Below are 24,601 nucleotides of genomic sequence, written 5' to 3' on the forward strand. Positions count from 1 at the left end.
AATGTGGACTTCACCAGCTTCAAAATCTCCCCTTCCCCCACTGCATCCCTAAACCAGCCCAGTTCGTCCCCTCCCCCCACTGCACCACACAACCAGCCCAGCTCTTCCCCTCCACCCACTGCATCCCAAAGCCAGTCCAACCTGTCTCTGCCTCCCTAACCTGTTCTTCCTCTCACCCATCCCTTCCTCCCACCCGAAGCCGCACCCCCATCTCCTACCGACTAACTTCATCCCACCTCCTTGGTCTGGCCCCTCCCTACCTCCCCACCTATACTCTCCTCTCCACCTATCTTCTTTTCTCTCCATCTTCGGTCCGCCTCCCCCTCTCTCCCTATTTATTCCAGAACCCTCACCTCGTCCCCCTCTCTGATGAAGGGTCTAGGCCCAAAACGTCAGCTTTTGTGCTCCTGAGATGCTGCTTGGCCTGCTGTGTTCATCCAGCCTCACATTTTATTATCCTGGTAAATGTAGTGTATGTATGCTTTCAACACGCATTCTTTAACGTGTCAGATGGAAGGTTATTGTACAAAATATGAGCTCACAATACTGGCAGTAATACATTTGCATGGATAGAGGATTGGTTAACACAAGAAGACAGAGAATCAGGATTAATGAGTCTTTTTTAAGCTTAGAAAGATATAATTAGGGAAGTGCTCCAAGGATCAGTGGCACTGCATCAATTGTCTACTATCTATTCACACACGAGGGTGGTGAGTGTCTTGAACAAGCTGACAGAGGTAGCAAGTTTAATTTTGTCATTTAAGAAATATTTGATCAGGTACATGGATGGAATAGGTAGGGAGGTAGAGAGATATCGACCAAACACAGGTGAATGGGACTAGTTTAATTGTGAAAACTGGGTGGCATGGAAAGTTGCGCCGAAGGGCCTGTTTCCATGCTGTAGACCTCTATGCCTTGCCCATAAGTCCAGTTAGCTTAGTCAGCTAACTGATAAGAACATTGTGTGCGATGATCCCAGTATCAGGGCTCCAATCCCCATAATGGTTGTGATAGTTCTTGGCAGGCATTTCCCTGCTGTGGTCTTCGCTTGATGTAGATGTTGCTCAAGAACCTGTGTTTCTCTAACAGAGAGAGAGGCCAATGGACTCTTTTGCCCCATTGACTAGGCTAATTACCTTACCTGAGTTTAAAATGCTGCTTTTATTGTGTCTGGCAATATGGGCTTGTTAAGAAGACAAAATATTTACCAGCACCTTTCTGGTGATGTTGTATCATTTGAGAAGGTGACATTTTCCTGCACTGCTGGAAACAAACATACATTTCTGGCCCAGTTATATTCCCTTTCAAGCAGTGAGTTAGCGACCTTCACCACATTCTGAGTGATAAAAATTCCCTTCAACTGCTATCAAATCTTCTGCCATTTATTTTTCGGTCTTTGCCCCTTGGTTTTATGCTCACTGCTAAGGAAAATAGGATTTTCAAATTGTCCAAACTCATGTTAATTTTATAACCTCAATTATATCTCCACTTAGTTTCCAGAATTCTCGAGAAAATAACTCCAGCTTCTCAATCTTTCTTCATAGTTAACATTGTGAATTTCTGGCGACATTCTCAAACAAGTTAATGTTAAAAGTATTGACTGACCAATAAAAGTTGTTGGTACAAATGACATATTTTCCATATTGATCCATCTTGAAGAATTAGCGTTATGCTTCACATTGTGCTGCAGTAAACCACGTACACCAAGTTAAATCTTTATCATCTACATCGCCACCACAGAAGTGATATAATCTGATGGGGCTGGCACGTAAGACTTATTAACTAAAGCAATCTGGAAGAAACTGATAAAATTATTTTATTGTTGGAATGCTTAACAAATTTTATGAATCAGATATAACAAAGAAATCCAAAACATATAGTCCACCATTGTTTTTGTTGGAACATGGTAGCTTTTGGTGGGAAATAAAAAAATGAATGTAAAATTTGAAATGTCAGTATGAAAAAATATCAACATGTTTACAAGTGGAAAACATTTGGAGCAGAAGAATACATTTTTGAGGACTGTTCAAAAATGAATTATCTGTTTCTATCGACAGACCAAATTAACTTTTCTGTTGTTTATCCTTATTTTCCCAACTTGTTCAGTAATGTGTGGCACTTCAAATTATGTGCAACAATTTTGAGATATGTTAAATTTTATTTTTGGATTAGGAATATTCCACGGCACAACATCGTGGGCCGAAGGGCCTGCACTGTGCTGTACTTTTCTATGTTCTATGTTCTAAATTATATTTTCATAGGATTAGTTATGCAATCAGTACTTAGTTCACAATCGTGTTTACTTGGTTCAGGTCAAACACTGGGAGATGATGTGTGAAAATAAGGTGAGATAAGGGCTTTAAAGTATCCCATTCGATTTTGCAATAATCAGTACTCTGTGTCTACTTGCTCAATATTGTATGATGATGCTAAAATGCATATCTAAGATCTGAAATGCTTTTTTTCATCTTTTGAGAGTACATTGGATTCAGATTATGCTGTATCGTGAGCATCCAAGATGATAAGTAATTTTTGTGCTGTTTTAATAGTGCAATAGCAGAGAAAGCTTAATCAGCATCATTATACATGCAGCAAAGTCAATGAATTCCGTGCAACACTTTCCGCTTTGGGCATATAGCATCGACATCACTTAATTCACGTCAAGTCCAACAAAATTAAACACAATGCAAAGTTCAATTCTGGTTCAATGCAATTACCTGAGCTTCACAAGAGCAAGAAATCCTTATAAAAGTGAATTTATAGCAGCTTCCTAAAGCAAAAATGCCCATAGCAAGGAAAATAATGGAAAAGTGTTGAAAAAGGGAAGAAAAAAATTGAAAGCCAAAGCCATAAGAATGAAAAGGAGTACATTAACATCACTTGGTGACTCTGAGGTAGACACAATTCCCTAATTTCTTCTCCTATGTCTTATGGTCTTAGAGGTAAAGGAAAGTAGTTCAGAAAATTATCAGCCATGATTGAATGGCGGAGCAGACTCAATGGGCTGAATGGCCTAACTTCTGCTCTTATGGCTTATGGTCTTAATTCTCTGCTTTTATCTATGTTTATGTCTTGGTAGAAATAAATAAATAAAATCTTTAACGGAAAATCTAAGGTTCAATAATAAAAATAACTTCAGTCAAGCATAAATGTAATATTTAGATTACTGGAAAAAAACTAGCATAATAATGCGTAAATCAGTTTCAGAAATGTGAATATTAACATTGTAACATTTTAATTTGAGTCCGATATTTTTGATCACTGTGATTTTTGACTTTGGAAATGTTTCATCATTTGAAACAATACGATTTTATCAAGAAACAAGCCCTGTCAACTTTTGTGATGACTGAGGGTCTTCTTATTTGTTCACAGATTGTGAGCATTATTGGTTAATTTGACATTTATTTTCCATCCATAATTGCTCTAAGAAGGCGGTGGTAATTCACCTTCTTTAAGTAGTGTAGTACTTGTGGTGTAAGTACATCTTTGATGTTATTACAAATGAAATTCCAGGATGTTGACCTAGCCACATTGAAGGTATGGTGCCATAGCTTCAAGTCAGGATAGTTTGTGTGACTAGGAGGGAAACCTGCATCTGTTGCTGTTGCCATTCCAGGTGGTAGACACTGTGAATTTGGAAAGTGCGATTGGAAGAGGTTTGGTGTGCTTTGTAGTGTATCTTGCATATAAAATATGCTGCTGTCATTATGGATTTATCGTGAGGGGAGTAAATTTTGATAGTGTGGATGGGGTGCCAATCAAACAGACTGCTTTGTGCTGCATGAGATCAAGCTTCATGAGTGTTCTTGGAACCACCAGACAAGTTGAGGGTATTCCATCCCACTCCAGATTTCTGCTGTGGTCATGAATTGAGGAAGTTGGATGTCAGTTACTTGCTATAATATTCTGGTTCTCTGACATGCTCTTGCTGTCACAGTATTTAAATGGCCGGTTTAATTCAGTTTCTGATCAATGGTAACTCCCAAGGGGGATGATTCAGTTCTGGCAATGCCTTTGAATCTTATGCGGAGATGCTAAATTCTCACTTGTTTGAGATAGTCATTAAGTGGAACTGTGTGGCATAAATGTTCAGCCTCAGCCTGAATGTTGTACAGATACTGTTGGGCACAGGCTATTTCAGTATCTGAGGATTATGACCATGCCGAATGAAGTGCAATAATTATCAAACATCCCCATTTTGACCTTATGATGAACAGAGCGGCATTCATCGAGCAGCCAGAGATGGTTGGACCTTGCACGCCTCCCTCAGAAACTCTTGCAAAGATGTCTTCGGACTTGGATGTTTGAACTTGCAAGCACAAGCATCTTTGCTTGTGCTAAGTATGATTTAAACCAGTGGAAAATTTTCAGTGAATTCCCATTGATGCTCAGATTGTTGGGGTCCTTGTTTTCATACCTAGTCAAATGCTGTGTATTGATGTCAAGATTAAACACTCATGCGGCATATGGATCTGAAAAGGATATGACTAGATTAAGTGCCAGTGTACTACCCACTGTAAAGATATCACAACAACTTGGGCGCATTAAAGGAGAAATTTTATGGAAACAGAACTAAGGCTGGTTTGCTCCTAACAGCCTCCATAGTAATGTTTACTGTGTTCATGTCATCTGTAAATAGATACAGCGATGCAGTAAGCTTAATATTATTTATTTAACAAAACTGTTCTAATTGAACCGTGAATGTGGGCATCTTGATCCACACTGGTCATATTGGGCTTGAAGGAACTTAAAAACAACTCTCGATTTACCTCTGGCGTTCTATTCATTCATCCACATTAGGAAGAAGGTCTCAGGTCAAATCTGACAGAGGATATAGCACTGAGTCTCCTCCTCTTTTCTCTGCATCGATAGCCATATTGAATACTGGGTTTAGGTAAAACATATGTGAGAACAATGCTCCATTTGTCCAGGTTGGCACTGAGTCAGAGTTTTAAAAAGCATCCTGTTATTTTTGCTTTCCTTAACATAAGCTGTGACAGTGTCAAATACAAGGGCCAACATTTGGTTGGCGCTCAGAAATGTTCTTTTAATCACATATCTGATGCAGCCATTGAGCTGGGATGTATCATTAAACAGTTTGCCTGTTTTATGTTACTTCTGGATACATGAGTGTGTGTCGAGCATTATATTTCCAGTACGACACAATATTGTTTGCATATTACATGTTTTATTTTAAATTGGAATTACTGGTTCCTGCTGACCTAATTGTCACCTATATCGGTTCAGGCAGTGTATTCAAATGGTTCCAGTATTGTATTGCATCCCAATATATTATACCACTTTCAGTTATATGTGATCGCATATGGAGACATATGCAGCATAAAATTATTTTAACATGTATGTCTTGGATCCATTTACTTCTTACGCATTTCAACAGTACAAAAGTTCCCATATTAGCACTTTGCACCTTTTCTGAATTTATCTCTTGAGCTACATTCATTACATCAGAGAATACTGTGAAAAGAGTGCTTTAGTCATTAATCTGTTGTTACTTTGGCTAGGTTAGGCTTGAGTTTTCCAATTTTAAATAATTTTAGATGGTAAAAGATCTATCAGAGAGCGACAAGTCTTACTGGACTACATTTACTTAGAGTGTACTCATCTGATTTTGGATTTTTTTATGAGTGGTTGCGTGACAATAAATTGTGCATTTCTTATATTCATTTTTTTTTTTGACTATTGAAGATGGGCTTTTCCCATTCTGAGTTTTGAGTTCAGAACTCCAAATTTTGTTTTAAGGGTTTATCGGACAGTTAGATGGTGGTGATTTATATATAACACATCTTGTATGCAGAACAAACTGCTGCAATCCTTCCTACAGCAGCCTCTGACACACATTGGTCATTGGAGGACACGTGACTGATGAAGCTGCTTTGTGTCTTCCCTCGCCCATCTGTGTGCAGGGCACTGATAGGCCAGGCTGATGCGGAGGCAATTTATCATTTTGATCTCCCACTGAGTCAGGGAGCTCTCCTGTCAGAAGTATTGATTTCAGAGGATGGACTAAATTTTCAAGGATTTCCATTAAGAATTAAAGAAAGCTTTATGCACGCAGCGGTCACTTGGTAGCCAGACAGGACAGAGCAGCATGGAAATGAAATGGCACTGTGAAACCTTTCAGGTAGCTCTTTCCATCACAGTCATTGCAGAGCACAACCTTGCCACTGCAATGTGCACGCTACTCAGCTGCACATTTGAGCATTGCAGAGATTAACATGGCATGTTTGTCTAAAGGTTATGCATGGAGGTGAATCTGACCTACATTAATCTTTTAGACAGTGGCAACCATGTCCTGATGACAGATACAGTGCCAATACCTCGAGTGGTTAAGGGACTGAATGTCAGAAATTCAGACAGTCATTTCTTGGTTGTCGGAAGAAGTGCTGTTTACATGCATGAGAAGCTTGGAGCTTGTATTAACCCTCCTATTGCTGTTATGAATTTATTAATCCTCTTAATGTGTGGTGCTTAGTTGTGCAAGAAGCAGCATCTTAATCCCCAATAATAAAGCACGTAAAGGCTTATCAGGGAAAAGATGTACTGGTTGAAAGGAAATGGCAGCTTTGAGTCTTTATCTTTTATGTAGAGTTGCTTGCAAGAGTGTCTGAAATAGGCAAGCTGACTATTATATTACCAACATTTTTGTATCACAGTAAATGGCATGTAATGCATGAATCTATTTATTGGCAATCTTACGCTTATGAAACAAAAATGTGTAAGTGAATACTGTTAAGCTACTCGTAATGAAATGTTTTGTGATGTGCTTTAAGTTAACTACGGACATCTTTTTGTTTTGCTTTCCCAGAATTGGATTTAATGCATGGAAAATAGAGTAGTAATCTTGCAGGCATTTAAACTATAATCACTGCAGTGTGCTGCAGTGTGACGTTTTGATCGACTGATAATGCCAATCTTAAAATCAGACTGTAGTAATCAGGAGTGGTAACTTTGAACGTTTGAATGTCATGTGACAAACTGGATTATTCATCCATTAGGTGTTACTATGATCAACAATGGTAGATAAAAGTCTTTGTTCTGGACTCACTTGAAGGATATATGCAACCATCTATCGAGAAATCATTAATAATGATTTAATATTAATTGAAAAATGTAGTGAAATGGTAAAATTTGAGCTTTGCACTTATCCATGATTGCAAAAAATATTGAGATGGCATCTTGGTGTTCTAAAAATTCATTTAGTCAGTGAATGAATGTATCTTGTCTGGTTTTCCTGAGCTGATTTCAGTCTTAATCGAACTGATACTTAAGGGATCTGAAAATATTGCAAGATGGTTTTCTTTCTGCTCTGACAGTTCACGCTTAGTAATTCTTTTTAATGTGCTTTGTGGTTGCTAGGGTAACTGCTTCTACTGTGGCCAGACATTTTTAAAAGACTAGACCATTCGACTTGATAATTTAAGGCAGCGTCTGGGTTTCTGAGAATAAAGATATCTTTTCTGTTAGCTTAAGCCTTGGTGTTCAGAAAAATTATATAATAGAAAAACTCATGAAGTTACTGAAATGACATTTCAGGCATTCACTGGGTCAAGCTGTTGTTGTAATGTGACTCCTTGAGTGGAATTTAAGCCACACATCATGGCGAGAAACATGGTTGTTTTACTCAAGTGGTCCCACCTTCCCCAGTGAGGCAAGTCTTCTTTGAATGAGCCGCATATAAGAAGAGTCAATGTGAGAGACTTACATGCTATTAATGGGATGGTAGTTAGGCTTATTCAGCTAATTACCATCTATTATACCTGAATCCATTGGAATTTAATTGGCTCGGGGATTAACTAAGAACCACATGAATTTCTAATGACTCCCAAAGATGCCAAGCAAACCGCCTCAGCTTTGCCAGTGGCTTACCAGGTAGACATCTCTTATTGGCATGCCTTTTGTGTCTGATGAAGGGTGTTTGGCTTTGAGAAGGTGGCAAGCTGCCTGCCTGTCCATGTTTCCAGCTCCCCTACTCCCACCCCCTGCCTCCAGCTCCGTCTGCAATCCCTCCACCATGACTCCCATCCTGCTCTCATTCACCTGAGTTCAAAGTCCAACAGTGATGCATGATGCAATCCCTGGGATAATAACTACCTGGTGACAGTGTCAGTAATGCATTGCCCATGTGTAGTTTGGTCCAACAGCCTCCAAAGGGTGCGATTTCTGCCTGCAGGTCCTGAATCCCGTTGAAGGTCTGGGGAGGCAATTGCCTAGTGGTATTGTCGCTGGACTGTTAAACCAGAAGCCTGGATAATATTCTGGAGACCTGCGTTCGAATCTGGCCACAGCAGATGGTGGAGTTTGAAATCAACAAAAAAAATCTGAAATTAAGAATCTAATAATGACCGTGAATCCATTACCAATTGTCAGAAAAAACCTATCTGGTTCACTAGTGTCCTTTAGGGAAGGAAACTGCCATCCTTACCTGGTCTGCTCTACATGTGACTTCAGACCCCCAGCAATGTGGTTGACTCTGAACTGCCCTCTGGGCAGGGGTGGGCAATAAATACTGCTTAGCCAGTGATGCCCTTCTCCTGTTAACAAATAAAAAAAGTACTCATTTTGCCTTGGAACAACAGTAAGTTTTCAGTCCAGCCAGTGGAATTAAATCATTGCTTGAGATATTTCCTGCGTGTATGGTTATTGTTTCTTCTGAGTGCTAACACAGGTTTGATTGCATTGCACCAAATATGAACAAAGGGGTCTGATTTGAAAAGGTAGTACATTAGATTATTTTTGCATCTTTCTAGATGATATTATTTCAATTTTTATCTCCAAAATATTTACTTGGAGGTCTTTTTAGTTCAAACTCAAAGTGGATTCAAAGAGAGCAGAAGACAAACTGTCCTATCCTAAGACCAATTAGTTCATTCTTAATGTTACTCATTGAGAGGCAGTTTAATAACACTGAGTGCTCCAGATATTGCAGTATGGAATGATATATGTAATAACACACAGAATTACACTCATCATTTCCACCATTCCTTCAACAAGAGGCACTAAAAAGTACTGTGCATTTTCTGGTAGGACAACTAGGCTTAACATGTGACTCCTGTTTTATATTTGCTAATTGACTTTCTACCAATTCTGCTAAATTTTACGTGATACTACATGTTTTGGCAATTATCACTATACTATTAATCCAGAGATCCAGGGCGTCCAAAGTTCGAATCTTGCCATTGAAGATGGCAGAATTTTTTTAAAATGTAGAAGTAAGAGCCTAATGACCATGAAACCATCATCAATTGTTGGAAAAACCCACCTGGTTTACTAACATTATTCAGGAAAGGAATCTGCCATCCTTACTGGTCTGACCTATATGTGACTCCAGACAGCAGGAATGCTTTTGACTTTTATGTATCCTTTGAGCAATTAGGGATGGGCAATACATGCTGGCCTATTCAGCAACACCCACCTCCCATGAATAAGTAAGAAAAAATCATGAGTCTACAATGAAATTGAGGGGAGGAAAGAAGGAAGCTTGCTGATGTTGAATCAAGTTAATATGTTAAACAATATAAGAAAATATTTTTGGGCATGTCATTGGCTTGGAGACGCTAACTGATTGCTGTATTGCTTGGAGGTAGCTAAAACAGTAATAACTGAATCAAGTTAATGTGTAATAAATATCTACAATATCCTTTAGTCTTCAAATCCAGGTTGTTTTCTGCTTTGTTTGCGCTGCATTAATATTCCTCCTGCTACTATCACACATGCCAAGCTATCTGAGGAGGAAGCACAGAATGAGACAACAGAAATTGTTGTTAAAGGCACAGAACCAATAGTGCTGCTTAATTGGAGACAAATAAAATGTAGCGGTTGTGCACGTTTGTTCGGCTGTGTAACATATTGACTTGATTCAGTGCTCGCAGGCTCCCTTCAATCCCACAAAGGTACCTTTATAGGAAATCAGTGACATATTGTTACTGTTGATAGAGTTAGAGGAACAGCAGTGTGGAGAAACCCTTATGGAGTATAAATAGAGGCATGGATCAGTTTGGACAATGGCCTATTTGTATGCTGCACTTTCTATGTAATTCAATGCAACAAGAAGGTTATGAGGGCAAAATCTAGATTAGAGTCCAATTTGAGTAATTTCAAACCACATTCGCTCAAGAGAGTTGAGAAAATAAGCACCAGGTTACTATTACACCAAGAACAGTGTTGATTTGGGGCCCTTAAGTCCATTCTGGCTCCATTGACCTTCTAGGAAGTATATTTTGTAAAATTATCTCTGAATGAAAACATCACACAGATTTCTTTGGCAGTGTAATTTGTTTTTTTTTGTGTATATTGAGTACTATATTCACAAAAATGCAACAATAACCCTTCCTTAACTAGTTAGTAGAATAAGTGAAGGAGGACCAGTTAAAGCACATGGGATTAGGGGTAAAAATTTGGCAGGAATTGAGAGTCAGTTGATAAACAGGAAAAAGAGAGTGGGAATAAATGGATCTTTTCCATTGACAGGTAGTGACAGGCAGCAAGGATCAGTTCTTAGGCCTCCAGCTATTCATAGTATAGAAAAATGACTAGGATGATAGAACCAAATGTGACATTGCCAAAATTGATGATTCAACACTGGGCAGGAATGTGAAGTTGTGAGAAATATACATGACGTCTTCAAGGTGATTTAGACAAGTTGAGTGAGTCTAAGAACAAATAGATGCTGTAGAATGTGGCAATATGTGAAGTTATACAATTTGACATGAAAAACAGAAAGGAAGAATATTGTTTAAGTTATGATATTTTGGGAAGCGTTGAATGTACAAAGGGATCTAGTAGTCTTTATACACTAGTTAATGAAAGTGGTCAGACAGGTGCAACAAGCAGTTCAGAAGGTAAGTAATTTATTGGCCTTTATTTTGAGAAGATTTGGTTTCAGAAGTAGGGATGATTACTGCAGTTATACAGGACCTGAGTGAGATCACCTCTGAAGTATTGCTTGCAGTTTTGGTCTCCTGCCTTAGAAAGGATATACTCACCACAGGGAGAGCGCAGCAGAGGTCCACTGGGCTGATACCGGGGACGGTGAGATTGTCCTCCAAGGAGAGACTGGTTCCATTGGGAGTGAATGCACAATAGTTAAGAGGCAGGAGAGGGGATCTGATTGAAATGTATAAGATTCTAACAGGACTGGACAGGTTAAATGCAGAGAGGATGTTTTCCATGATTGGAGAGTCTAAAACCAGGGGACACAGTCCCAGGGTATGGGTGGGCCATTTAGGATTGAGATGGCAAAATATTTCTTCATTGAAAGGATAGTTAACATGTGGAATCCAAAGGAACAGATGGTGTGGAGTACTAGTGCAGAAGGCAAAGGGGTTGTTAATGGTGGTGAAAAAGAAAATGAAGTGATACAATGCGTCAACACAGACTGTGAGATGGTTTGCAGACCACCCTTGTTCCAACTGTAGGAATGATGCCAACCTTGCAGTTCCTTGGCATTTCCACCTTGCTGTCATGCTAACATTTCTGGGCTTTCTGCGGTGTTTCAAGCTCAAGGAGCAACATCTTATTTTCTGCTTAGGCACTTTATAGCCTCTGGGACTCTTGCTGTGCACATTTGTTATGGTGTGTAACATATTCATTTGATTCAGTGCTACCATGCTTCCTCTTAATTCCAATCAGGTACCACATCGTAAACCTATGACAAATGTTAGAACATGCTTTACACTAATCACGACTTCTAAGCAAATTGATTGTTCTGAGAATTTTCAACAACTTATTTTTCCAAAAGAAACATCACTATAAAGAAGACAAAAACTGATCAAAGGAGTTATCCTCATAAAGTTCTAACACAAAGCAAGTGTTTAAAGGGAAGATTGCTAGAGCTAACAATTTTCCATTTCCCAGCTGTAGCAATAATAATGTTCTTTAGTCAAACCTCATTTTTTCAGCTGCTTGAGGTAGTTGCAAAATCCACAGGGGGTTTTGAAGTACTAACTGCAAAATGCAGCAAACGACATTAAGGAAGACACATAACTGCAATCCTCACAGCTTGTTGGTGAGACCTTATAACATTCAGTGGAGTTTAATTAGCACCTCACCTTTGCAGAGAGGCATGATGCATTTTGTTCCTGGGCTCAGCATTAGAAAATTGCATTATCAATCTCATTTGCAGTTGTGTGGTTTCATCAAATAAGCTGAAATTTGTGGACACATGATTTCCCTTCTCCATACCTCACTATTGTAAAATAAGAATTATAAAATAGGAAATATAAAAAAGCCAAATATTACACATTATAGAAAGGTAGCAGTCAATGAGTATAAACCAATCGTGAAATGCATTTTCCCTCCTGTGACACAAAATTCTCAGCTTTTTGTTCGATCTGTTTCGCAGCTCTGGGGTTGATTAGTTAAACGCAAAGCTTCCTTTTCAAGCAGTCAGTATAAAGAAACTTACAGAACTGATTAACATTCAGACAACGATGTTTGCTGGATTTAAAGGAGAGGAATTATCAGCTTTATACCGAGGCACAATAAGATGAGCCGAGGCTAAGAGCACTGCCCCTTGATTATTCATATTCTACCAGCACTCCGTTGCAAATTTATTTTGAGCCTCGGGAGTAAGGGAAAATATATGTGTGAAAGGTACATGATAAATGAGTCACCGAACGGATATGTCAGCGAGCTATGAGAGGAAAAAAAATTAAAACTTCCATAGCGTCAATTAAGTAAATGTTGGAACTGTTAGTATGTGTGCTATTTATTCAAAATCATTCAGTGATTTTTTTTAAAGGATTGCGGTAATCTGAATACACCAACGTGCTTGTGCATTCTTAAATAGGTTAATAATCTGTCAACCTTAGACTAGAATATATTTTTCGGCAAAATGGTCTAAAAATGTCATGGAACTAGTGGGTTAGCTTTATGCAGTAGCAGATAAGAGGTTTAAGCCATCATATTAGTTGTGTTGCAATGCTTATGGTGTGTTTTCTCTTTGTGCAGGAGTGCTGAAAATTACAAACGGCTCCGCATGAATGAATTATTGATATGTCATTATTGTAGCAATCAAGCAACTAGAGGCCTAAGCTAAAAGAAAAAAGTTCCCAGTCCCCAGTGTCCAATATAACCATGCATCATGAAATCACCAGGCTCAGTTCTCAGTCTATGCCGGGTTTAACTCATTTTAACAATTCGCGAACATTTCTGAAAGAGAGAAGGATGAATTAAATGAGCAAAGGTTCCTGTTCTGAATAGCTACCCAATGACATCCTTTGAAAATTGTGCACATACAGATACATGATAAGGAAAAGATCAACCTCATTTCTGCTGCTTTCGCTGCTTGAACAGTTTCTGACACCTTTTTGGCTCATACATGAAAAAAGGTCACTTGAGCTAAGTACTGAACAACAAACAGTGCCCATGGGTTTGGCTCCCAGTATCATCAGAAGAGAAAGGAGAAAGCTCAAACAAAGACAATCAGTGAGAGTCCTTGGCACAAGATAAATGTAACTAAACAGTTGCAAAGGGAGACAGCATGAAAAAGAAACTGAGCCATACTCATGAGCATGGGAGGGAAATGATAGTGGAAGCTATTGTAGTCTGAATTGACCAGGATCACCTCTTCTCTTGTTTTAAATGGTCAATTGCTGCATATTTTTAGCACTATGGAAACCGTTTGATATTAACTGCACTATGGTAAAATACTTTTGAGGGAAAACTACAGGAAACACTTCAAGAAGTGTTTTATTCACTTTACTGTGAATTGTATGGCTTCCAAAGGATACATAATAGGATAATAATTTGCTGTATTATCAGTTTGTTTCTTACTGTTATTAGATCTTTTCATGAAACCTGACAACTTGCAATTACCTACTTTCACAGAGGCAGTGAAGTCATTTTCATTATATATTCATGTATCTACTTTTACTTTTTCAAACTTAATGGATTCAAGTGAAAGAAATCTCAATGTATAGCGTTGTGTTGGAAAAATCTCTGGTAGGTTTATGGCAATCAATGGGATTTTTTCAGTTTCCTTAAATCAGCTTTTTATACATGAATTTTGTTAATATTGGTCAATAATTTGACCTTGAAGTCTTAAAAAACAAATTCCTCCGTGATACGTGGGTCAATTCATATGCTGAGCATAACAGAGAACTGCTGATGTGGATGTGGGTTATTACCATTTTGATATGTCATTGGCATCTGCCACAAGATGAACATGACTTTAAACTCCTGTATGTCTTCACAACATGGCCTGTATAGCCTACTTGTTCTCTTGCTCCCTCCTAATGTGAATATATCGTGGTAAAGGAGGAAGGGAGAGGTGTTGAGTTATTTATTGAGTCAACATAAAAGCATGATTTTTATGGCCAGGAAAATTTGTTCACCTTACAGATATTTTTAATCGACCTGTTCAGACATGTTTTGACACACCTCTGAAGCAAGTGGTACTTGAACCCAGGCCTTCTAGCCTAGAGATAGGGACATTACTACTGCATAACAAGACACTCTTTTAGTTGCTTTGTACGCTGCATCATCCTGTTTATTAAGCCTTGTTCTTGTTTAGAACAGGAGTTTAAAAAATTGCCATTTTCAATGCCGTCATGTGTAAATGGTACAATGTTGTCTTTCAATGCAGTTTGCCTTTTCAGAGATAGTAGGAACTGCAGATGCTGGAGAATCTGAGATAACAAGGTGTACAGCTGGATGAACACAGCAGGCCAAGCAGCATCAGAGGAGCAGGAAGGCTGACATTTCGGGTCTAGACCCTTCTTCAGAAAAAGAAGGGTCTAGCCCCAAAACATCAGCCTTCCTGCTCCTCTGATGCTGCTTGGCCTGCTGTGCTCATCCAGCTCTACACCTTGTTTTTTCAGTTTATCTATCGTCATGTATTTGACAATAAATGAGAAAATAGTTCAATGCTGAGTTAAAATTATTAGAAAGCTGGCTCATTGCAATCCTATTAACCATTCTGAAAACAAAGAAAAACAGAATGGAAATCTCCTTGCCAGTACAGACTTTATTGTGAGTTCTTTGTTGAAAGAACATTTTTAAAAATAAAATATATATATGTATATATATGATAGACATGATATGTAGCCACACTCACTGTATGTACTTAAGCTTATAAAAGTTTAAACAGTGAAACCAAAAAAAATCTCTTAATTCCAATTCTTCAGAAATTGAGACATGTTATTGCTTAACCTACATGGTCACCTACATTGAAAGTAAGAATAAACACATCTGATTTACTCTGTGCAGAAAATACTTTGTGGCTAGATCTGGGAACAATCATGATCTCTGGATCTAATTATATCTTCGCCTAATTGTTTTCTCTTCACCCAGATACAATTCTGCTTCATTTATTTAACTGAGTTTAATTTTGTTTGTCATCAGAAAATAAGGGAATGAAATGTAAGTAAAATTGTGTGACAACCAAGGCGAACATTCTTTATCTGAACTGAAATGAGAAAAGAACAAAACATAGGTAGAACAAGAGTAGGATCTTGTGTCTCACCTCCACCTTCTCCTACTATCCACTTTTTCAATGATAATTTCAGTGTACAAAAATCCTACCAGTCTGTCTCTTGACTACACTCATTAACTGAGTATTGTCCGATCTCGGGAGTATTGAAGAGAGAATGAAGAAAATTCATGTTTGAATCCTAAGTAGCTAACTCATGAACTTAAGACTGTGTGTTGTCGACCTCCTAGTGAGGAAGAACAGCCTCTACCATTGACCCTGCTGAGCTTCTGAAGAATTTTGCATGCTTTAATGAAGTCAAATAACATTGATCTCATTGCTGGTATTATTCCAAATTCTAGTGAAGATAAACCTTTTCTACCCAGTCACCCCTCAGAGTAAATCCCCTCACCTCTTAAACCTTCACTGCATTCCCTCAGCAAATATGTACTTCTTTTAGGTATATATCTTTTCCTTTTAAATATTTATCGGCCTACATCTCCAGCACTTTTTCTCTTTGTCTTAAGTATTCATGATTTCTTCTCACCTCTTTTGTTTCTGTTTCTTGCATTTCTTCATTTATCAATTTTCTTAAAGCACTTGAATTTAATGATAATGCAAGCTGACAGAAACAAAGATACACTAAAGGAAAGAATAACATCCTACTCCTTGGGTTAACCTCCACCTTTGTTCCAAAATAAATCTGTACTATTTTTCCCCACCACAAAGCCCGCACAGCTGCATCTCAAATGGAAAGGTCCTGCTGAAAGCGTATTACCATAAGACAGCTGCTCCTGACTCCCACATAGTGAGGTCAAAGTGTAACAAATATTTTGAAGTTTGACTTCACAAACTGCTTGCGAAATAACCCTGCAAAACCTGCCAAAACCCTATGGATCCCAAGGCCAGAAATTTAAGGGCACATCTGTGGAACTGTTCCAAATGCTCAGTGTACAGAATGAACAATTCTGAAGTCTTCTAGAGGACAGGATTTACAATAGAAGATTGCAGAGTTTTGATTAATTTTAATCCATTGAATTTGACCTATTGGAGTCAACAAAAGGATACCATTTTTTAATAACTGATTGGATATTATTTCTTAACAACATCTTATTTCTTTTTGAGTTTTTTTAATAAAAAAGATGGACAGATTTTGCAGCACTGTTTGAAATATCAGGATTCTTTCCTCGATGAAATTAATTAAATTCATTACATGGATCTTTGTGTGATGGTTACAATGGTGTAATGTGAATATTCGTATTAACTGAAATAACCTTGATCTTCCACCCAAGAACAGAATACCTTAGCCCTCACAGAATGTTAATAGATCATTGAATTTCATCATGGTTGTGACCAAATGCCATGATCGGATTATTTTTCTGACAATGCACAATATTAATATTTATAATCAAACCTGTCAAAACATTCAACCTGTTCTCAATCCCAGGGTGTTTTTTTTAACATACTTTATGTAAAAAATGTGTTGTGAAGTTCCCATTCTGACCTACAGCAGAAAATATGAATTCAGAAAATAAATATTCATTCAAACTATCTCTCAGAACTGTGGTTTTTATAAAACATCTTTAATGTTACAATATATTCCAATGAACAGAAAGGTCTTATTGGTTTTCAAAAGTTATACTAACATAAGTGATGTTGAGCATAAATATTTGTGTTTTGTTTTGTGCGATAAATAGCCTCATGTGACATTTGGGCACATTATTGTGAAAAGTCCCTTTCAATGCAAAAAATGATAACTTATAATTATTTTTAATCAAGCTGTTTGAATATCTTATGATAATCCGTGGCATGTGGGACTCGAAATCCCAGACTATCAGCCCTAGAGGTCGGGAAAATACCCTTGCACCGCAACAATACTTCCATCTCCAGATTTAGTAGCTCCAAACACGCCATGAAATCCTTCAGAGATAGTAAGAATTGCAGATGTTGGAGTCAGAGATAACCCAGTGTGGAACTGGAGGAGCATAACAGGCCAGGCAGCATCATTGGAACAGGAAAGATGATGTTTCAGGTTGGGACTCTTCTTCAGAAATGGGGAGGGTGAAGGGAGTTGGGAAATAAATTGAGAGAGGAAGGGTGAGGCTGGGGAAGGTAGGTGGGATGACGATAGGTGAGTACAGATACAGAGTGGTGGGGATTGCTAAATTAACAGGATTTTAAATGCAAAGCAAAACAGATTATTTGTGATTACACAAGGTGAATTTTCATGATCAAATTTACATCACAGCAGTGATTCCTCAATTTCAGCAGATTTCTTTGCACATAATATAGTAAAGCTCCAACACGTTTCTCTGTTGTTCTTTGCTTTTTGCAATCATTTTTATGGCTCTGGAAAAATACATGCTGATCTTACTTTGGTAGCAACAGCCAAAGAGTTCAGTGTTCAGCAACAGCACAGCCAAGGTGCCCAGCTCTTCCACCTTCTCCCTGATAATAAAATGTGAGGCTGGATGAACACAGCAGGCCAAGCAGCATCTCAGGAGCACAAAAGCTGACGTTTCGGGCCCAGACCCTTCATCAGAGAGGGGGATGGGGGGAGGGAACTGGAATAATTAGGGAGAGAGGGGGAAGCGGACCGAAGATGGAGAGTAAAGAAGATAGGTGGAGAGAGTGTAGATGGGGAGGTAGGGAGGGGATAGGTCAGTCCAGGGAAGACGGACAGGTCAAGGAGGTGGGATGAGGTTAGTAGGTAGCGGGGGGTGCGGCTTGGGGTGGGAGGAAGGGATGGGTGAGAGGAAGAACCGGTTAGGGAGGCAGAGACAGGTTGGACTGGTTTTGGGATGCAGTGGGTGGGGGGGAAGAGCTGGGCTGGTTGTGTGGTGCAGTGGGGGGAGGGGATGAACTGGGCTGGTTTAGGGATGCAGTAGGGGAAGGGGAGATTTTGAAACTGGTGAAGTCCACATTGATACCATATGGCTGCAGGGTTCCCAGGCGGAATATGAGTTGCTGTTCCTGCAACCTTCGGGTGGCATCATTGTGGCAGTGCAGGAGGCCCATGATGGACATGTCATCAAGAGAATGGGAGGGGGAGTGGAAATGGTTTGCGACTGGGAGGTGCAGTTGTTTGTTGCGAACTGAGCGGAGGTGTTCTGCAAAGCAGTCCCCAAGCCTCCGCTTGGTTTCCCCAATGTAGAGGAAGCCGCACCGGGTACAGTGGATGCAGTATACCACATTGGCAGATGTGCAGGTGAACCTCTGCTTGATGTGGAATGTCATCTTGGGGCCTGGGATGGGGGTGAGGGAGGAGGTGTGGGGACAAGTGTAGCATTTCCTGCGGTTGCAGGGGAAGGTGCCGGGTGTGGTGGGGTTGGAGGGCAGTGTGGAGTGAACAAGGGAGTCACGGAGAGAGTGGTCTCTCCGGAAAGCAGACAGGGGAGGGGATGGAAAAATGTCTCGGTGGTGGGGTCGGATTGTAGATGGCGGAAGTGTCGGAGGATAATGCGTTGTATCCGGAGGTTGGTAGGGTGGTGTGTGAGAATGAGGGGGATCCTCTTGGGGCGGTTGTGGCGGGGGTGGGGTGTGAGGGATGTGTCGCGGGAAATGCGGGAGACGCGGTCAAGGGCGTTCTCGATCACCGTGGGGGGAAAGTTGCGGTCCTTAAAGAACTTGGACATCTGGGATGTGCGGGAGTGGAATGTCTTATTGTGGGAGCAGATGCGGCGGAGGCGGAGGAATTGGGAATAGGGGATGGAATTTTTGCAGGAGGGTGGGTGGGAGGAGGTGTATTCTAGGTAGCTGTGGGAGTCGGTGGGCTTGAAATGGACATCAGTTACAAGCTGGTTGCCTGAGATGGAGACTGAGAGGTCCAGGAAGGTGAGGGATGTGCTGGAGATGGCCCAGGTGAACTGAAGGTTGGGGTGGAAGGTGTTGGTGAAGTGGATGAACTGTTCGAGCTCCTCTGGGGAGCAAGAGGCGGCGCCGATACAGTCATCAATGTACCGGAGGAAGAGGTGGGGTTTGGGGCCTGTGTAGGTGCGGAAGAGGGACTGTTCCACGTAACCTACAAAGAGGCAGGCATAGCTGGGGCCCATGCGGGTGCCCATCTCCCTGCCTGGATTTGCCCAGCCCACAGGCTGATGTCTCCACAGCACTCTGACTGATCAACCTATGATCCCCACACTGACCATGAGAAATAGGAACAGAATTAGGCCATTTGACTGTTCAAAACTGCTCCACCATTCCATAGGCTCAAGGCTGATCTGAACTCCTGTTGGGATACTGGTTTGCGATCAGGAATCTGCTGATTTTTGGGCATGTTTGAATCACATTCAGATCCCTGGTTCTGACAATGGACTTTATAAAAGGAATGTGAAGGCATTAGACAGGTGTTTCAGGGCAAAGAATCTCAGCATTTATTAAATACGAAAGTGATGATATCACAAGAAATAAAAAGGCAAAATTTAAAAACGGGAAAAAAGACAAAGATGAATAACTTACAATCGATAAAAAGGCAAGTTCAAAACAGTGAAACTGACACTATCAGTTATTAACTTCAATCTGGTTTGACAACTTGAATTTTCTTACTTTGTGGTGGCTTTTTGAGCTGGTTTTCACCTCAGGATATGCCTGAGACTTTGTCAATCATAAAAAATGGTTCTCAGAGGTTGTCGGCCATCAGATCCCTGGTTGTGGTCGGTTGCCATTGGTTCTCCTGGTACAGAACAGCCCCGTGTCAGTAGGTTCCAGGGAGATAGCTGTGTAGATAGTTCTCGGGAGAGTAGCTATCTTGGATCCCTCTTCTCTTGGTAGCTGTGGGGATGGCTCTCTGTCTCTCTCCCAGATCAGATCCAGCAGTTGTACAGACTCTGTGCTGTGCTATCACCTCATAAACCTGTGTTATCCTTTGTGTTTCTGTTGTCCCCTTTGTGGTGAATTGACTTCCTGATAGTTTAGATTAGGTGTAAATGTATTTTGATTAAGTAGAATGTCCAGTATTTCTGTGATTGAATATTAATTGAAATTGAATGTCTTGGTATCTGTAAAAGCTGAATAATGTCTGTGCTAACAGTTGGTTTCTTAGGCCTGGTTAATTGCTCTTTCAGACTTGAGACATGAAATGGATTTTCAGGGTGAACAATAGTTCCAAGCAGCTATCTTTGTCTGTATAACTTTCCCAGAACTGAGCACAGCTGCCTTTTTCTTCGCTTTTAAAAGTTATTTGCAAAGTACAGAATTTTGGCCCAGTATTTCAGAATGTGGGGATTTTTACTTAATCCAACACTCCTTACATCTGCTTTCCTGTCTTTTCCCCACAACCCTTCATTCCCCTCCTGATAAAGAATCTATCTATTTTAGCCTGAAATACACATACAGACCCTGCCCCCATACCTCTCTGTGGTAAGGAGTTCGAAAGACACTCAACCCTCAGAGATAACAAGGTGTAGAGCTGGATGAACACAGCAGGCCAAGCAGCATCAGAGGAGCAGGAAGGCTGACGTTTCGGGCCTAGACCCTTCAGAAATGGAGGAGGGGAAGGGGATTCTGAAATAAATAGAGAGAGAGAGGGGCAGTTGGATAGAAGATGGATAGAGGAGAAAATAGGTGGAGAGGAGACAGACAGGTCGAAGAGGTGGGGGTGGAGCAAGTAAAGGTGAGTATAGGTGGGGAGCTCATGAAGGGAAAGGTCAGTCCAGAGAGGACAGACAGGTCAAGGGGGCGGGATGAGGCTAGTAGGTAGGAGATAGGGGTGGGGCTTGAGGTGGGAGGAGGTGATAGGTGGGAGGAAGGATAGGTTAGGGAGGTGGGGACAAGCTGGGCTGGTTTTTGGGATGCAGTAGGGGGAGGGGAGATTTTGAAGCTTGTAAAGTCCACATTGATACCATTAGGCTGCAGGGTTCCCAAGCAGAATATGAGGTGCTCAACCCTCAGAAAAGCGATTTCTTCTCGTCTCAGATGCAAAGTGGCACCTTCTTAGGTCATAGTCTCTGCTATTGAGGGAAAACATCCTCTCAGCATTTACACTGTCAGGGCCCTTAAAAGTCCTATATGTTTCAATGAGATCACCTAATTGCACTTGACCTGTAGGACTGACCATGGCCCAATCCCTGGTGTGTATAGTGGCTGGAGAAGGAGCAGCATGGATGTTTACTTATAAACAAATCCATTCAGTCAGTTATCTGCAGTTAGAAGAATATTTTGCTATATTACCACTAGAAGTGATAAACCTGTTCTTCGCCCACCCTTGCAGCTTTCGATTCTTTAATTAGTTTCCATACTTGAAGTTTTTTTTATGAGACTAAAATCTATTTTTTTTTAAATTTCCCTTTAGAGAAATGAAACCTATGACATTTTTGTCTGTTGCCGACGAAGGTTTTCAGAAAAGCTGAATTCTCCCACTTTCAAAACCTTACTTTTGCAATGTGATTTTATCTTCTGCTCCTTTTATTTGCCTAATTTATTGCTTAATAGCAAGTCTCAATCTGCTGCCATACAGCAATGAAATTTCAATACATGCAAAGTAAAGCAATTTCAAACAGCCACCAATAATTTCCCTTTGAGTTTGCAAGGTCAAGGTACAGTTGATAAAGCCTGTTTGTAAAGTATTAGTATCCTCCCTTCAGATGTTAAAACATTTTGTTGTCCCTTATGGTCTCATTTGAAATGAAACACTTTGAGATATGATGGTCATTTACAGGAAACCCTTTGACATTTGAAACGTTAAATGTATACAAAATCTAAATTTAAAAGTATCTGGCTGTTTAATGTTCATTAATTGAAATATTAAAGTGAAACTAAGTTCACTTTGAACAGCTTGTCAATATCTATCATTTTAATCTTTTAAATGCTTGTCCATTGTTCTCTGATTCAGAAATTTAAGGATGGTGCAAGAGCTTAGGAATCAGGTAATTACAGGAGGCTGGAAGAACACAGCAGGCCAGGTAGCATCTAGGAAGGGAGCAGTCAATGTTTCAGGTATTACCCTTTGAGTCTGCTATGCAATTCATTACGATTATGGCTGATCTTCTAACTCAATAGCCTGTTGCTACTTTTCTCCAATATCCTTTCATTCCTTTAGCCCCAAGTTCTAACTCCTTCTGGAAATCATATAATGTTTTAACCTTGACTACTTTCTGTGGTAGCAAATCTCACCACTCTTTGAGTGAACGTGTTTCTCCTCATCTCTGTCTTAAGTAGTTTACTTCGTGTCCTTAGACTGTGATCCAGTTTCTGCTCTCCATCTAGCACGTCTAGTGCAGTCAGAATTTTATAGATTTCTATGAGATCCCCCCCTCATTCTTCTGAACTCTGGCTATATAGTCCTAACCGATTCAAACTCCCCTCAAACACCAGTGCCACCACTGTATGAATCAGTCTCATAAACCCTGAATGAACTTCCTTTAAAGCAAGAATATCATCCTCAGATAAAGAGACTAAAACTCCACACAACATCTCAGGCGTGGTCTCATGAAGGTCCTGTTTCATTGCAGTAAGACATCCCCACTTCCTGAACTCTCACTATAATGGCCAGCATATCATTTGTCTTCTTTATTGTCTGCTATACCTGCATGCTTACCTTCACCGACTGGAGTATATGGCACTGAGGTCTCTTTGCACATTTCTCTCTCTTAATTTATAGCAGTTGAGATATTAATATGTTTTCGTGATTTTGCTCCCAAAGTGCACTTTAATGCACATTATACTGAAACTGCTATGCCCTTGCCCACTCACTAAAGCATCCAAACTACACTAAAGCATCTCTGCGTCCTCCACACAGCTCACCCTCCCACCCAGCTTTAACATAAACATTATATATTTCAAAGGGATATCAGAGATTGTAAACAAAAGGAATTTTTTTGACAAAAAGCTTTCTAATGCGTATGAGCATGTTAGGATAAGAAATAATGAAGGTTATTGAATGTGAATTCTTTTACCAACAAAAATTAAAGAATCTTTTGCAAACCAGGAATTGTATAGGCCCAACGCGCTCTAAATTTTATTTTAAGTTAACTTTACAATTTTCCTAGACGCTGCATTTGTGGAAAAAGAAACCCATACAGTGCAATTTTCAATTTTCCTATACTGATCATTCTTACTGGAAGCACCAAAATTCAAATAATTTTTGGTGAATTATGTACAATAGTCACTGAATCTATTCCTGTTATTTTTGTATTGAAGTTGTTAGAACTAATTTTGTGACACTTAACAGTGAAAGATCACTTTCAATTTGATACTGAGACTTCTTTTTTGAGTTCCAGGAGACTGCTACGAATGAATTGTTTCTAACATTTGTACCATTAAAGCCAACTCCCTTACCGCGCACCCATTTGGAACTAGATTCCAAAAAAATCAAGGAACTCATGTCATAAAAAGGTTTCTTTTTCTGTCACTGTATCTAATTTGATTATTTTATGTTGTGGTCAGGAAAGTTAAGTTTTAAGAAAGTAGCCTGGATATTTTCCATGACAAAGTGTGTTTAATTGCAGTGAAAATACGGCAAGGAGTCAGTACCGTTCTTTCACTGCCACTGATACAAAATCCTGAAATTCCCTCCCTAAGAGCATTGTGGATCAATCCATAACATCTGGACGAAATTGTTCAAGATGGCAGCTCGCCACCACCTTCTCAAGGGAACTAGGGATATGTGATAAATGCTAGCCAGCTCGTCATGCCCACATCCTATGACTGAATATAAATAAAATATTGCATGGTTCGGGGTTGAGCAGGCAATCAAGTAGTTGATGTTATAAAAAATTTTATGTTTCTGTCACTGTATTTAATTTCATACGTAGTATTGAGCGGGAGGAAGCAGGAGTGTCAGAGGTGAGGGCTGGAGGCAAAACTTATGTTTTCCTCATTCTGGAAAGGCGAAGTTCCTCATTTGATTGGTCCCAGGACACCACTGGTAGAGGTAAGTCATCACTTGGTAAAGGGTAAGGCATTCTTTGCTGAGGTAGGGCACCCTTTGGAGCTGTGTAAATGTATGCACAGTACTGTTAGGAAAGGAGGTACAAGACTTTGCAGCCACAGTGGAAGTTCATGAATGCCACTCCAACTCAGAGTGGTGTGTGACTGGAGGGGAACCTGCATGCGGTGATGTTCTCATGCTTTGCTCGTCTGTCCTTCTGGGTAGCAGTTTGGAAAATGCTATTGAAGGAATGTTAGTGAACAACTGATTTCCCAGATAACATTCTCAAAAATGAAGTCTATTCA

The 24,601-nt window shown here is 39.9% G+C and overlaps 1 protein-coding gene across 50 annotated transcripts in view; it reads left to right on the top strand.

Annotated features, from left to right (window-relative positions):
* The window catches only part of nrxn1a (neurexin 1a), a 1,700,803-nt gene that overhangs the window by 1,642,947 nt on the left and 33,255 nt on the right, over window positions 1-24,601 (top strand). The window contains exon 1 of one of the 50 annotated variants that reach the window (XM_048536755.2): window positions 5,960-6,142. The exons of the other annotated variants lie outside the window; for them this stretch is intronic. Coding sequence (XP_048392712.1) covers window positions 6,110-6,142 — 33 coding nt within the window. The 5' untranslated portion in view covers window positions 5,960-6,109. Of the gene's footprint in view, window positions 1-5,959; window positions 6,143-24,601 lie in introns of those variants that run through there. 50 annotated transcript variants of the gene reach the window in all.

This window comes from Stegostoma tigrinum, chromosome 9 (genome assembly GCF_030684315.1).
Source record: "Stegostoma tigrinum isolate sSteTig4 chromosome 9, sSteTig4.hap1, whole genome shotgun sequence".
Taxonomy (NCBI): domain Eukaryota; kingdom Metazoa; phylum Chordata; class Chondrichthyes; order Orectolobiformes; family Stegostomatidae; genus Stegostoma; species Stegostoma tigrinum.